Source organism: Sinocyclocheilus anshuiensis, unplaced genomic scaffold (assembly GCF_001515605.1).
Source record: "Sinocyclocheilus anshuiensis isolate Anshui unplaced genomic scaffold, SAMN03320099.WGS_v1.1 scaffold217, whole genome shotgun sequence".
Classification (NCBI taxonomy): Eukaryota; Metazoa; Chordata; class Actinopteri; order Cypriniformes; family Cyprinidae; genus Sinocyclocheilus; species Sinocyclocheilus anshuiensis.
Genome location: NW_015536538.1, coordinates 687887 through 702578, shown reverse-complemented (window position 1 = coordinate 702578; position 14692 = coordinate 687887). Strand labels below are relative to the sequence as shown.

General features: G+C 36.8%; 2 protein-coding genes across 2 annotated transcripts in view; both read left to right on the top strand.

Annotated features, from left to right (window-relative positions):
* The window catches only part of LOC107696118 (ankyrin repeat domain-containing protein 12-like), a 52114-nt gene extending 51647 nt beyond the window's left edge, over positions 1 to 467 (top strand). The window contains exon 3 of the mRNA XM_016496303.1: positions 28 to 467. Coding sequence (XP_016351789.1) covers positions 28 to 333 — 306 coding nt within the window. The 3' untranslated portion in view covers positions 334 to 467. The remainder of the gene's footprint in view (positions 1 to 27) is intronic.
* An 830-nt stretch (positions 468 to 1297) lies between these two features.
* On the top strand, positions 1298 to 12828 carry LOC107696110 (ankyrin repeat domain-containing protein 12-like). Its single transcript, XM_016496290.1, has 9 exons — positions 1298 to 1380; positions 2855 to 3058; positions 3739 to 3881; positions 4439 to 4586; positions 5458 to 10004; positions 10106 to 10204; positions 10778 to 10921; positions 11221 to 11316; positions 12456 to 12828. Exons 1-9 carry the CDS (start codon positions 1338 to 1340, stop codon positions 12639 to 12641), a joined length of 5610 nt encoding a protein of 1869 aa, XP_016351776.1. The 5' UTR covers positions 1298 to 1337; the 3' UTR covers positions 12642 to 12828.
* The last annotated feature ends 1864 nt before the right edge of the window (positions 12829 to 14692 follow it).

Below are 14692 nucleotides of genomic sequence, written 5' to 3'. Positions count from 1 at the left end.
CCCCCCCTCCCTCTCTCTCTCTCACAGAGTAAAGAGAAAATCTCTCCGTTTGCCAAAACTCCGAAGCTGGATCGGAGTGAAATCCTGGGGAAAGAGGGGAAGTCAAAGTCTTCCATGAAACGGAAGCTCTCCTTCACCGTCAGTCCGCCCCGGAACGAAGAGCGGGACTCCGACATGGGTCAGTCTAACATTCACTCTGAAAGTTCTAGTAGCTTGTGTCTGTGCTTCACTGCCGCCCCCTCCTGGTCACTTTTAAGACCTGTTTTTATTGGACAAGCTGTACTAGAGGGTTTTTTTCAAGGGTGTTATGTAACGGTTAAGCCATCATCATAAAATACATGGGTCTCGTTCAAAAACACAATAGCTTCGACTCAAAAAGTAGCAGAAGATCATGAGGGAATAATGAAAAATATATCGTCATTATATTACATGGAGCCTAAAATCTCTTGTTTTAGTCTCAGTTCTGTAGTTAGAAGGCAAAATACATGAATACTGTTGATTATATAAGAAAAGACTACTTAGACAATATAGTAATTAATATTACTACATTAAGACTGAATACGAATATAAGAATAGGCTGCTTAGAATATTAAAACAACAACATATAATCAAATAGCGTTGATGGTATGATGATACTGTGCGATTATATAAGTGTGTCAACCGCTATGTAAAGTGTTTATAATGCGTTATATAGATCAGTGCTGTTTTCAGTGCATTATTTACATGTGAAAATGACAAAGAATTATGGAATAATGCAAAAATACAGAGCAGGACGTTTCAGAATTTAGAGTCTGAACTATAAATTGTATCATTTTTAATTAAATAAATCCTAAACATTTTTTTTTTCAGATTCATTTGAATAATCTGATATTTTGCTTTGCAAAAAATAATATTGTACCTTTAATTTGTAAAAAAAAAATTTTTAAATAGGCATCGCAACATAGTTAATTAATATTTACTTTTTTTTGTTGAATAACTTAAAATAACTATATAATCTTTATGTGAAATCTCAAAATATAACATTTTTTGTCATAATGCCTAGCCTAAAAACCTTGTTGTTTTTTTAGTACTAATTATATACTATTTACATATCATATTATATATTCCATATGTACTATTATATAGTATTTATTAATATTTAAATTAGTTTTTATTCTTTATATTATCAGTTTTTGTTTTATTTTAGTTTTTATCATTTTTAGTTTAGTTTAGTACTGCAAATTACATTTATTTCAGTTAGTTGCCAATGCAACATTTCTCATTTTCACTTTGAAGTTTGCTTAATTTTCGTCCCTGTGAACATTTTGTTCGGCTACCCTTTATCAGAACGAAAGCAGATGGCACTTGTCATGCAGATGACGGCGAGAGACAACAGTCCAGGTAGGAAACGATGAACACAGAACATTTTTTCACCTTTTGCTCTGTACACCGAGGTAAGTTCAGTGAGTTGTCACTGATATATTTTCTTTAGTAGACCATCGGTATCTCTTAAATTTTGATTTCTTCATGTTCAAAAGCCAATATTTACTCAAAAATATATATTGAGTGTATATTTTATTGTGCTTTAGTATGTTTTCATTTATGATAATGTCTCACTCTCGCAACGGTGTTATTTTAGTATTATTTATATACTGTTATAGTATGCATTAATATTTTGAATTAGATTTTATTTTTATATTTCCAGTTTTCATTTTAATTTTAGTTTAGTTTTTGTCATTTCATCAGTTTTCGTTTTTTATTGTTTGTTTGTTTTTTAGTTTGTCAGTTTTGTTTGTTTGTCAGTTTTAGTTTTTATTTATTTATTTATTTTATTTCAGTGAGCTGCCAAGGTGACATTTCAAATTTTCTAGTTTTGTTGTTGTTTTTAAGTTTTCATGTAATATTGATCTTTTATTTAATTTCATGTTTGTTTCAATTAATGAAAATTATTTTTTAATAGTTTTAGTTGTTTATGCTTTTGTCATTTTTATCAGTTTCTGTTTCTTGTATTTCTATTTATCTTTAATTTAATTACATTTTTAAGTTTAATTTATTTTAAGTTTTCATCAGATATTTATATTTCATTTAATTCCAGATTTTTCTCAATTAATGAAAACAACTTTTAATAGTTTTAGTTGTAATAGCTTTATTTTATTAGATGCCAAGGCAACATTTCTAATTTAAGTTTTGAAAAATGAAGTGAAGTTTTCATCTAATATTTATATTATTTTAAGATTTATTTCAATTAGTGAACATTTTAAATAGTTTGTTTTAATATTTTTTGTACTTTTTGTCTTTTTTTTGGTCATTTTTTTTTCTGTTTAGCTTTGTTTGTAATTAATTTTAAGTTACATTTAATTTAATTTTAGTAATTTTATTTATGTTAGTTGCCAAGGCAACATATCTCATTTTCATTTATGTTTTTAAGGTTAAGCATTTTTAGTCTTATATTTATGTATTATTTTATTTAAGCATTATTTCAATTAGTTTTAATGAATACTCTTAGCTATGTCGGCGCTGATAGCCTTGTGGGCAGCACGCTGACATACAGCACCGTTGCACTATGGGCGTCCCAAGTTCGAATCCTGACTCGAGGACCTTTCCTGATCCTACCCCCTATCTCTCTCCCACTTCGCTTCCTGTCAGTTCTTATCTGTCCTATCATAATAAAGGTGAAAATGCCAAAAAAAAAAAAGATTAGTCTTTGCTAATTATAGTAACGCTGTCTCAAACCTGCAGTCACCAGTTTATTTATGATCTGTGAGTTATGATGTAATCTGTTTTTCACTTCCTTTTGTAGTCAAGTTAGGTCAGATTGACAATTGAGATAAACCGTATGACCTTGATGTTCTGGTTTACCGGTTTGTAATCTCAGATACCACACCGAGCCACCCCTCTCAATCTCCAGCTGTGCAGAAGAAGATCGCTAGCAGCTCGTCCTCACGACAGAAGGACAAAGTGAACAAACGGAACGAGAGAGGAGAGACGTCCCTGCATATGGCCGCCATCAGAGGAGATGTCAAGCTGGTGAAGGAACTCATTGGGCTCGGAGCGGATGTGAGCGTCAAAGATTTTGCAGGTGAGACTGTGTTTTATGCACATTTACAGCATCACGTCACCTGATAACAAGCTGTCTGTAGTTTATTTTTTATGTTTTATGCAATTAAATAATCATCTTATGTAATTTAGTTACTTTGTAACAATTAAATAGTTATAAAATAATATAGTAATTGCTGGTATTGTTGCTACTGTAAAACCATAAATTAATAAATTGAAGATTTGGGTATGATGGTGGCTACAATGATGATTTAGAGATGAACAAATGTTCGTCAAACAAGCCTGATGATCATATTTGATACTCATATTTGAACATGATTTTATGGATAATCAGGTAATCATAAGTTGCTTCAGTCCAGTAAGTGTTCATCTTGAAATATTAGTAAAAGGATTCTTACGTTTACTTTTTAAAAATCAGTAGAGATTTCACAGCACAAAGACAAATGAAGCATGAGCTGAAGCTGGACATTCGTGCAATTGCACTAAAAGGCCTTTACTTGCTAAAAAAAGTATAAACTACCAATCAGACGACAGAAGGCATGGAGTATATTGTGCAACAGCAATGTTTTGATCATGTTGATCATTTAGAGGCCTTAAAATTTGTATATCAAATATGATAGTGTGTATAGGGTTAAAAGTTTTCTGTTTTTCCTTCCAGTTGTAGAATCTCATGAGCTCATATTGGTTTGTCCTTTTGTTCAGGTTGGACGCCTCTCCATGAAGCTTGTAACCTTGGTTACTATGATGTGGCGAAGGTTCTGATTGGTGCAGGAGCGGAAGTGAACACGCAGGGATTGGACGATGACACTCCGCTTCATGACGCCTCCAGCAGCGGACACAAAGATGTGAGTTTTTACTTTAAATGATGACATTTACAGCTATTGACCTACAGTACATGGATTTTAAAAGCTGATACTGATCTGTCAGTTAATATAAAGAGTTTGACTGATTTTGTTTTTACTGATCTGAAATCATTTTAATCTAAAGGGTGAGCCTATGTGCTTTAACGTTCATTTTCTTTATTTTTTTAATATATACATGTTAAAGCCTTTTGTTGTTTAAAAAGCATACCAAAATGCAATTTAAGTTATTTAAATTGGTTGAGCATGCATGAATGTAGACCAGGTTTGTCCATGTTATTAGTGTGTCCAAACTAATACAATTTAATTGCAACAAATAAAAGTAACACCTAATTTATGTAATAATAAAATTAGGCATTAGGCATTAATGAGGCTGTAGAGCACACTGTTTTTTTTAAATGTCAGAGCGGGCACATTTATTGACTGATGAATATACTCTCAAAGTAGCCAAATATCTGTTGCAGAACTTGTAGTAATTGTGAATCTTTCTGATCATCTGATTCACCTCTGTATATTGTCTGTCATGTTTTGCCAAACCATAGATTGTGAAGCTGCTCTTGCGTCATGGAGGCAATGCCTTCCAGGCCAACAAGAGAGGGGAGAGACCGGTTGATGTTGCTGACACTCAGGAGCTTGAGCAGTTACTCAAGGGAGAGATCCCACTCTCTGAAGCAGAAGAGAGCTCTTCAGGTACGGAGAAAGTTGACAGCAGATTTGCCAGTGCTGTTGCTTTTGGCATTTCTTTTGAACTTTTATTTTCTTTTTTTCTGGGTTAAATACAAGCTCTGTCAACATTTGCGGCATGCTGTCAGACATGCTGAGCAATCTCTGATGCAGAGTCCAAGCCAAGTCAAATCTGTTTCCTTAATACACTAGTCAACATTTGAAATGGATCAAAACCTTTCATCAAAGTTGTCCTAAACCCTAAAACCATAACGCATTCTTGTCTTAGGACAGCTTTGAACTTCAAATGTTTAGTGTAGTTTTCTGCATTCTCTAGGTTAGTTTTTGAACTCTTTAGCATGAAAATGTATTTATATGCATTTTGCAGATGCTTTAATCCCAAGCGACTTGCATTGGATCTTTTTTTTCTTTTTCCATTCATAATTCCTTTGGAATTGAACCCATGACCTTTTTGTTGCTAGTGCCATGCTTCTACTGTTTGAAATTAAATGAAATTAAAAATTTTACTTGCATTTTAAAGTTTTTTTTTTTTTGTATATTTCTGTAAATGCCCACTCAACAGGAAATGTATCTTTGTGACTGACTTAAAAGTCAAGACTTTTATCAAAACACTGTTGCAATATTAAGATATTTTTTTCTCTTTGTGGACCTAAAGAACTGAGTCCAAGTCAAGTCTCAAGTAACTTTCTTTTGCATGCTGTTGATTACCTCGCACAATAATTTGATATCTTTCACTTTATATAGCACTTTATTTGATGAAAAAAAAAATGTTGGTTGAGCTTTGGAGTACTAGGTACTAGTTCTGGTTATGTGTTACAAATGCTAATGTCATAGCGTATTATTAATTCCTTTTTTTCCATTATTTTGTATGCCACAGAATCAGAGGACCCACCTTCAGTAAATCCATCCAGTGTAGACGAGAACATGGAGTACTCCGATGCTGAAAAAGACTCTGACAGTAAATCGACCACAGTGAAGGCTTCGTCATCCATGTCAGGGCTGGATGAATATGAGTTTAAGGATGAGGAAGAGGAGGAGGACCTCAGTAAGGCACTTAATGACCGACACATCCTACGGCGAGAGCTACGGGAGAAGGAGGAGAAGGAAAGGAACCACTATGCTTCCAAACAAGGCAGCAAAAGTGACCAGTCGACGCCGACGTGCAAGTCTAAAAAAACAAAAGCGTCGCGTGTCTACTGCAGTTCAGATAGTTCAAGCGATGAAGCCGAGGTGCCAACAGAAAGAAGAAACTCGCCCACCAGGTCGGTCAGTGTGGATGGTCACAAAACGGATGGTAGATCAAAGAAAGAAAGCTTGACTCTCACGCCAGTGGAACAGAAAGAAAAAGGTAAACAAAAGAAAAAGAACAAGAGCCAAAGCAAAAACAAGGAGAACCAGGAAGTCCGAGAAGAGGGGAAGGAGAACAGCAAGTCTCTTCTTTTTTCCTCGGCAACTGTGTCTGACAATTCTGACAAGAGCGTCAGGGAAGAGGACTCATTCAAAATGTCATTCAGTACAAAGGATGACACATCGGTCCACCTCTTTCACCTGTCTGTAGTCAAGTCCCCAAAGCTGAACCACAGCCAAACTGACAAGCAGACAACTCCATTGAAACAGGAAAACGCTAAGACTTGTGTTTCTATCGCTGATGGATCCTGTCCAGGGGAAGTCGTCAAATACAACCACTACACGGAGTCTGACTTCTGCACAGAAGGTTCTAGCAGCAAGAGCTGCAAGCACAAGGAAAAGAGCAAACATCACCACAAAGAGCCTAACTTGGATGGAGATGACCGCAGTTGCAGTCCTTTCAAAGACAGTAGTCTAAGCAACAGTATGGACAGTTCTGAGGCTGTCTTCAGGAAGACTGACAAAGATGGGAAAGTTGTAAAAAAGCACAAGCTGAAACACAAAGAGAAGGAAAAGTATAGGAAGGAGTATGACGCCGAGAGGAATCGCCACCGGCAAAAAGAACCACGCAAGGACGGACATAGGAACATGGAGTTTGATCGGGAGTTTTGGAAGGAGAACTTCTTCAAAAGTGATGAAAATGAAGAACTCACAGGCAAATGTGAGATGCCTGCTGGTGGATCTCCCCCGAAATCCTCAGACTCATCGCCTGTCAAAGAGGAAAGAGGGGCATCAAAAGACAAAAATTTAAGCAGTAGCAGCAGTAAGGACAGAAGGCCAAAAGAGGAGCGAGAAAAGGACAAGTCCATTAAAAAAGAGAAAAAAGAGGTGCCTCTTAAAGAGGAGCGGGGAAAGGACGGAAAAGGAGATGAAGTTGATGAACGGAGTGAGGGTCTTGGCTCTGGCCGAATTCCTGACAGCTCACTGCACAGTTCAGGAGCGAAAGAAGAAGTAGATGATAAGCCAGTCACTGGCAATTCAGCTGATCAAGATCAACTGGAGTCTCCAGAGAAGAACTCTCGAGAGAAAAACGATAAGCGACCACCAACAAAGGATCGGGAGTCTGAAAAGTCTGATAAGAAACACACAGATAAAGATAAGAAAGTAAAATCTGAGCATTTAGCTGACAAGACCGAACCTCACAACTCTACAGATCGATGGAAAGAAAAGGAAAAATTAACAAATATTTCACATTCACCCAATGATAAGAGCCATAAAGAGGGTGACAAGCTCAAAGCAATGTCTTTAATGAAAAAGCATGAAGAGAACAAGAAGAATAAGGAGAAGCTTGACAAAAGAGCTGAGAAAGAGCACTCCTCTGGTGACCACAGAGACAAAGATAAAACAAGTTCTGAAAAGAAAGGCAAAGCCCCCGAGAAAACCACTGATCATGGAAAATCTGACCGCAATAAAGAAAAAGAACGGGACAAAGATTCTGACAAGAGGAAAAAAGAGAAATCAAAAGAGACCACCCCCTCTTCCTCATCCTACTCCAATCTAAAGTTGTTATTGGAAGAGAAGAAAGGCTATGTTTGTGAGAACAATAAAGTTGTTTCGTCTAAATCAAAAGAAGAGGCAACCAAGCCTCCAGAGAAAGACAGGGATAGAAAAGAGCGGGACCGAGAGTCTGAAAGGCATCGAGACCGTGAGCGGGACCGACACAAGGAAAGGGACAAAGATCGATCCCAGCTGAACAGGGATGGCAAAATTAGCAAGCCGAAACCAAGCGAAGTGGACTCCAAATCTAAGGTTGCACCTACTCTAAAGGATACTCGTCCCAAAGAAAAGAGGTTGGTGAATGATGACCTCATGAAGACAAGCTTTGAACGCATGCTCAGTCTCAAGGACCAGGAAATTGAACAGTGGCACAGGAAGCACTTAGAGAAAATCAAGCAGAAGGAACGTGAGCGGCTAAAGCAGCGTCCAGGAATTGACCCTGGGAAACAGAAAACTAAGGAAAAAAATAAAACATCCTCTTCGTCCAGTGAGTCTTGTCTAACCAAGGAACTGACTTGGTCAAAGAGCTCAGAAGCGCCAGATGGGCACCGCGAGAAGGTCTTGAAAGATGCCACCAGTGGAAGAACGCTCTCGCTGGATGCGAAAACCTTCGGGAAGAATGGACCAGTCATAGAAAACAATCTCAGCCGATCTCCAAGACCAGAGAGTGAAAAATCGGGCGTTATGTCAAGATCAGTATCCATGATCTCTGTGGCAAGTTCAGAAGATTCCTGTCATGCAACCATACTGACACCTAGACCAACTGAATATGATTCTGACATGAACATGGATGCTTCAGATTCCCAGCCACCATTCCTGCAGTCATCCCTCGTTGTACAGTCCTCCAGATCACCTACTGTTCATGATAAAGATACCAGCAGTCTTCCTGAAGCGGCTCTCTGCAATCGAACACCGTTATCAAGCAGGCATGCGTCCCCATGCTTAAGGGCTATTTTGGATGAAGAAGCCAAGGTGCCACCAGCTGAAACTAGACTGACAGAAGAGTCTCAGATAATCAGTATTGCATCACAGCCAAGCAGTGAGCAAGCTGCGGTTCATCAAACTGAGATTAGCGTGCTCCCTGTTCAGGAGAATCGGAGCAGTCAAAGTCTTACTAGTGCTCTTCCAGAAAGCGAAAATCTGACTAGCAATGAAGGTGAAGGCGTCACTCCTGTTTCTCAAGTTCAGCCTTCATCACACTTGCAAGAGTCTAGTGCTAAAAACCTAAGTAGCCTCACACAGGCTAACAGTGTGTTTCAGACCCATTTGCAAGAGCAGAGCAGTTCTTGCAACACTAGTAGTCAAGTAGAGCATGCAAGTCTTGGTCAGCTTGACATCCCTGGTGCCGGAATGACAGAGGGATCAAACAAGGAGTCATCACAAGTTGCATCATTTCAGTCTTCTCACACACAAAATTCATCTGAAACCAGTGCACCTTTGAATTCTAGTAGCCAGCAGTGGGAAACTGGCCCCATTTCCAGTAGCGAACAGACATTGACAGCTGACTCTAGTTTGAGGCCAGAGCAAAGAGAGAAACCCTCGGTTGTTTCTGAGAACAAAGTGGAAAAGAGTGGGGAGAACATCAGCAAAACAGATTGCACTCCAAGTACATCTATTGGTTCATGTAGATCAAGCCCTGAAGAAACTACTAAACCACTGCTGAAAACAACCAGTGTCCAAGAGGATTCAGAAAAAGTTGATGCAAGAGTGCAAGATGAAAGTACCTCAAGGTTCTCCAGTGAGCCATTTGTTACAGTTGATGCTCAACCAGAGAAACACGAGCAAGGCATTCATGCAGCTTCAGCAACAACTGTGTCTCGCTGTGCCAGTCCAGAAAGGATCCCCGAGGAGCCCATGGAGGTCTCTGAAGATGTTTCGGACAAGAACCGAATCACAGAAACGGATGGGGCAAAATCCTCAGTTGAAGGTGCAACAACCCAAGCGTTGTCTGAAAGCAAAGCTGACATAGAGGCATCAGACCAGCTTGCTGTTGAGGAGAAGCCTATGAAATCAGACCTTCAGGATAATGTAGAACAGGGTCAAAGCAGTGCTGCTGTTCAAACTGATCATCAAGCAGAGCCTCCCAGTGGTGAAACCTCAGGAAGTTCCTCCCCGATATCAGTCGTGGAGAGAGATTCCGATTCATCTTGGGCAAGAGCCAAAGTCCGACTCCTTGAAGAAGAAGCTGACATTCAGGCGACCCATCCAAGGAAAAGAAAGATGCCTTGGGTTTCTCCACCGGCCCAAGTGAACCTTACGGCTCAGCAGGTCAAAGAAAAGACACAGCAGTCTTTAGCTGCAATTGTAGATGCACTGAAGCTTGAAGAGATCCAGCCTTACCAGACCGAGAGAGCAAACCCTTATTATGAATACTTACACATTCGCAAGAAGATCGAGGAGAAGAGGAAAGTACTTTGTAGTGTCATTCCTCAAGCGCCTCAGTACTACGATGAATATGTGACATTCAATGGGTCCTATCTGCTGGATGGAAACCCTCTCAGCAAGCTCTGCATCCCAACGGTATTCTTCCATTCTGTGAAAGTAATGATTGCAACTCATTCTTGCTGATATCTAAGGGGGAAAAAAATGCTAAAAGCTTGCCAATTTGTTTGCTTTTGTAGATAACGCCACCTCCCTCACTACCTGAACCACTGAAGGAGATGTTCAAACAGCAAGAGGTGATGCGGATGAAGCTAAGACTGCAGCACAGCATCGAAAGGGTAAATGGAAACCGAGATTATATTTATTGAACATCAATCCCTAGATCAGGGTTTCCCAAACTAGCCACAGACCCCTAGGGGTTCATGATGGAACTTCAGGGGATTTGTGAGAAAATGTGTAAATAAATAATACAAATAAATAAATAAAAATGTAAAATTAAAAGTTAAATGTAATGATAAAATATTAAAAATTAAAAAGATAAATATTATAAAAGTTAAATGTAACGATAAAATATTAAAAATTAAAAAGATTATTATAATGATTATTATTTTACATATAAAATGTTATTAGATGTATTGTTCATAATATTTAGGTTTGATAAGCTCTTTTACAGATATCTAGTTACTAAACACAAACATAAATTATGTATTATGTTGTTATGTAAATATATTGAAAGTGTCTTAAATGTTATGAAAGAAACTTTTTGAGCCTGCTTAATTATATAATTATGTTTGAAAGCATCTAGGATCATATGCAGAAACATTTTTTTAGGTTATTTTTTTAGCTTCAACTTGCTGCTTTTTGGTTGCAATTAAAATGACTTGAAATGACTGAGGCATTTGTTCTTCCAGGAAAAGCTGATTGTATCCAATGAGCAGGAGGTTTTGAGAGTTCATTACCGTGCTGCAAGAACACTAGCCAATCAGACGCTTCCATTCAGTGCCTGCACAGTCCTATTGGATGCCGAAGTATACAACATGCCCCAGGACGTCCAGGTAAGTGGCCACATTATTAGGACATTATTTTAAATTAAAACAAGAGTATTTTCAAACTTGAGTAAACACTGTAACTTTCACTTGATGTATGTAAGTGTACAACAAATTTAATTTGAAAGGCTCTATTACTTTAACAGTGATCTCTCAACCAGAGTGATGAATCTAAGTTATTTTCTGCAATCAACATCACATCAATGGAGCTTAACTTGTTTTGAATCTGGAATGTTCTTTTAATACCTCAGAAAAATGGTTTTGCAACATATGGGTCATCTTTACTATTTTTTTTTTGTACATTTCAGGGTGACGATGGGAAGACCTCTGTTAGAGATCGGTTCAATGCGAGGCAGTTTATGTCTTGGCTTCAGGATGTAGATGACAAGTTTGACAAGTTGAAGGTACAAAAGCAATCAGAAATATTCAATGAAATGCAACAAACAACTAGCATGTGTAGAAATGTCATGGTAAAGCGGCCCCAAAAAGTATTTGGACACATTAGCCACACTTAAAAATACAGGAAATTATAGCAACAAGATTAGAGTTTCTGCTATTTTAATGAAGGTAAAATTATGTCCTTTTTAAGACCAAGTAAAGAAAATTTAAGCAAAATATTTAATGGAATATGGTCAATATGTTCTCTACATGTCTCTAAATGTAAATATCTTATATTAGCAACACTTCAAAGTTTCAAAATACAACGTCCAACAGACCTCTATTACTTTTTAATTTATTTTTCAAAAACAATAAATAAAAAATAGTTTAAGGTTTAACTAGCTCTGCTACTAACCACTAGAATATGGAAATACGTTTTACTGTACTTTCTGATCACATTGCAAAAAGTGTCAATTTTTTGGTCTTGTTTTCTAGTTCGAAAGTCTAACATTTCTTAAAGATGCATTTACTTGATAAGCAAAATGACAAAATAAGAAGTCCTGTTTTCTTAGAAACTGATAAAAAGCAGTGAGTCTATGATTAAAGTAAGAACAAATAAAAAACAACTTCAAGGGAAAACAAGTTTTCATATACCACTGACAGAGATCTGTTCTTGTTTTAAGCATAAACTCACTTAATTTTTACTTATTTTTCATATGTTCAATATGCATCTCAAGTAAATGTATCTTCATTTAAGGATGTTTAGATATTTGTATTGGAAAGCAAAACAAAAAATACTGAGTAAGATTGTAATTATTTAATTATTTATTTCCTTATTATTATTATTAGTAGTAGTAGTAGGAGTAGGAGTATTTTGCAATGCATACCACATTTAATGCCATCACCTTTTTAAGATTTAACACTTTAAGACGCAATTTAAGACTTTCTTTTTCTGGAAGGCTAAATTAAGACTTTAAAGACCTGCAGAACCCTAGTCAGATAATGAAATCTCAAATAAATTTGAATTTATTTGAAATAAAAATAGCTACTGCAATATTATCAGCTCACATGCCGCTCTGATATTTTGCTGTCTAATGCAGTAAAATGCATACATAAGTGAACTTCAGTACCTATATGACTGACTTGAATCTCTGTTTTTCTGCAGACGTGTCTCTTGATGCGTCAGCAGCACGAAGCAGCAGCGTTAAACGCCGTTCAGCGTCTGGAGTGGCAGCTGAAGCTGCAGGAATTGGATCCCGCCACTTACAAGTCTACCAGCATCTTCGAGATTCCCGAATTCTACACCCCCCTCGTAGAGGTCAACGACGACTTCGACCTGACGCCGATATGACCCGCCGATGAGATACAGAGACGACGATTTAGTAGCTGTCGGGCCACGACGAGTGATGTCAAGACGCGAGCGTAGGACGAAAACACGAAGCACTTGACTTGGAGGTGTGCGTGCGCATGTATGTTGTGTGTTTGTGTGTCACGGTGCACATGTCGTTGACCGGACGCTTTCTAATAAAAAGTAAAAAAAAAAAGAAAAACACAAACGAGCGCTGCACTTCCAGGCTAGCTGTCATCACTGGTTCAGTCTGTGTTCGCTGTTCTAGTTCTGGTTCCGGTCCAAACGCACTTCATCATATGGGCGCCAGATTGGCTCCGATAGACTGCAGGCCTAATCTAAAACGCACTTAAGCCTGAGGTCCACCATCCAGAACGGTAGGCCACGGGTCGACAGAGGAGCATCGGAAAAACCAGCCTCCGGAGGCTAAAGACCACCATCGGAAAGCGTGCGAGAGGTTTTTCTCCTCCGCTAAGAAAGAGATCTCAATCCAACATGTTTCTACAGTGAGTGTTCATAGATTATGTATAGATTGTGCTCCTCATTTTTTTAACTTATTTTATACATACTGATTGTGCATTTGTAAATAGCCATGTAATTATTGTTTTTAACTTGTAAAAAATGAAAGAAAACAGAGGACGGAAAAAGTTTAAGTAATAAATATTTTGATTGTAAACTTTGTTTTGTCTAATGTTTAATGGACCAAAGTTGTTTTTACATTGAAGTTCTTTGTTGGTGTTGTTGTTGTTATTGATGTTCGCTCTTTAAGCATGTTTTGAAATTCTTTTTGTTTTGTTTTTGTTTTTTTTATTCTTCTTTTATCCCTTTGACATTCATCAAAGCCGATGTTTTTTGACTTGTGATTTCTATAATGTGCATGCTTTCGCAGGTTCGTCCCTTTCTGAAAAGTTGTACCGTGGTGAGGTTTACTGAAGTGGTCCTGGTTCTTTTCTGCCATCGTTGTGTCTGTTAGTAACATCCACTTCTTGCGTGTTGTCCCTTGTGTCTTGCGCACATTTAAAAAAGAAAAAAAAGAAAAAGTGTGTTGTGGTTTCTCAATAGAAAAAAAAAACCCTTTTACAGTTTTAATGTGAGATCACAACAAGACCTATTTTTTACAACGTAATGCCTTTTGAACGATGGTTCTAAAAATGTCTATTTTAATATTTACTTGTTACATGAGGATGTACATATTTGTAATATATAATTGAATAAATTTTATTGGTTGTGAAATCAAAAAACTATTTTTTGCTCTCCTCTTTTGTCTAAACAGGATTCCCAGAGTCATGGACATGGAAACATTAGTCTTTTAAATCTTAAAAGTCATGGAATTTACTAGTGAATATTAATGTTTCTACTCAATTCTCAATTGAAATGCTCAAAAATCAGGACTTTTTGGACACATTCATATGTAACTTTTTGGATACTGATGTTGTTTTGTCCAGCAGATGGCAGAGTGAACGGATTAAACAATATTAATCAACATCAAAACGATCTTTAAGAACTAATTTAGTTCAGTTTTTATCTGTATGTATGAATATTGCATTGTTTTGGATCTATAAAACATTATTATAATTATATTATTTATAAAATACTAATATTGATAATTACATTTTTTAAATTATATTCTTATAATAATTATAAATGATATTAAGTTATACATTTATACTGTATACATATATTAATATTTAATATTAAAAGTAATAATACTAATTATGTATTTGTATGTATATGAATTTGTATTTATAACATTATTCTTATATATATTCTAATATAATATTATTATTATTACTGGATAGTTAATAGTGATTGAACCAACAAATTTTCAGTTTCAAATCTTTAACTACTAAGACACTTGTGCTTTTGTTGAGGTCTCTTGTAACTTTTAATAATTTGGCAGATCCTTTTATTCACTGACTTTACAAATGAGGAAAAAAGTCCAACAGTTTATCATAAAGACTGAGCCAACAACATTAGCAATACAGTAATCTGCACCGGCGACTGTGATTGGCTGAAACCCAGCAGTGCTGTGAAAAGTAATGGTGATTATGTGA

What these genes read in the sequence shown, in the direction of transcription:
- LOC107696110 (XM_016496290.1), top strand. Translation starts at nt 1,338, where the DNA reads ATGGCACTTGTCATGCAGATGACGGCGAGAGACAACAGTCCAG. An exon ending in GAGCGTCAAAGATTTTGCAG is followed by an intron (nt 3,059 to 3,738) that starts GTGAGACTGTGT and finishes CCTTTTGTTCAG; the next exon opens with GTTGGACGCCTCTCCATGAA. An exon ending in ACAAGTTTGACAAGTTGAAG is followed by an intron (nt 11,317 to 12,455) that starts GTACAAAAGCAA and finishes GTTTTTCTGCAG; the next exon opens with ACGTGTCTCTTGATGCGTCA.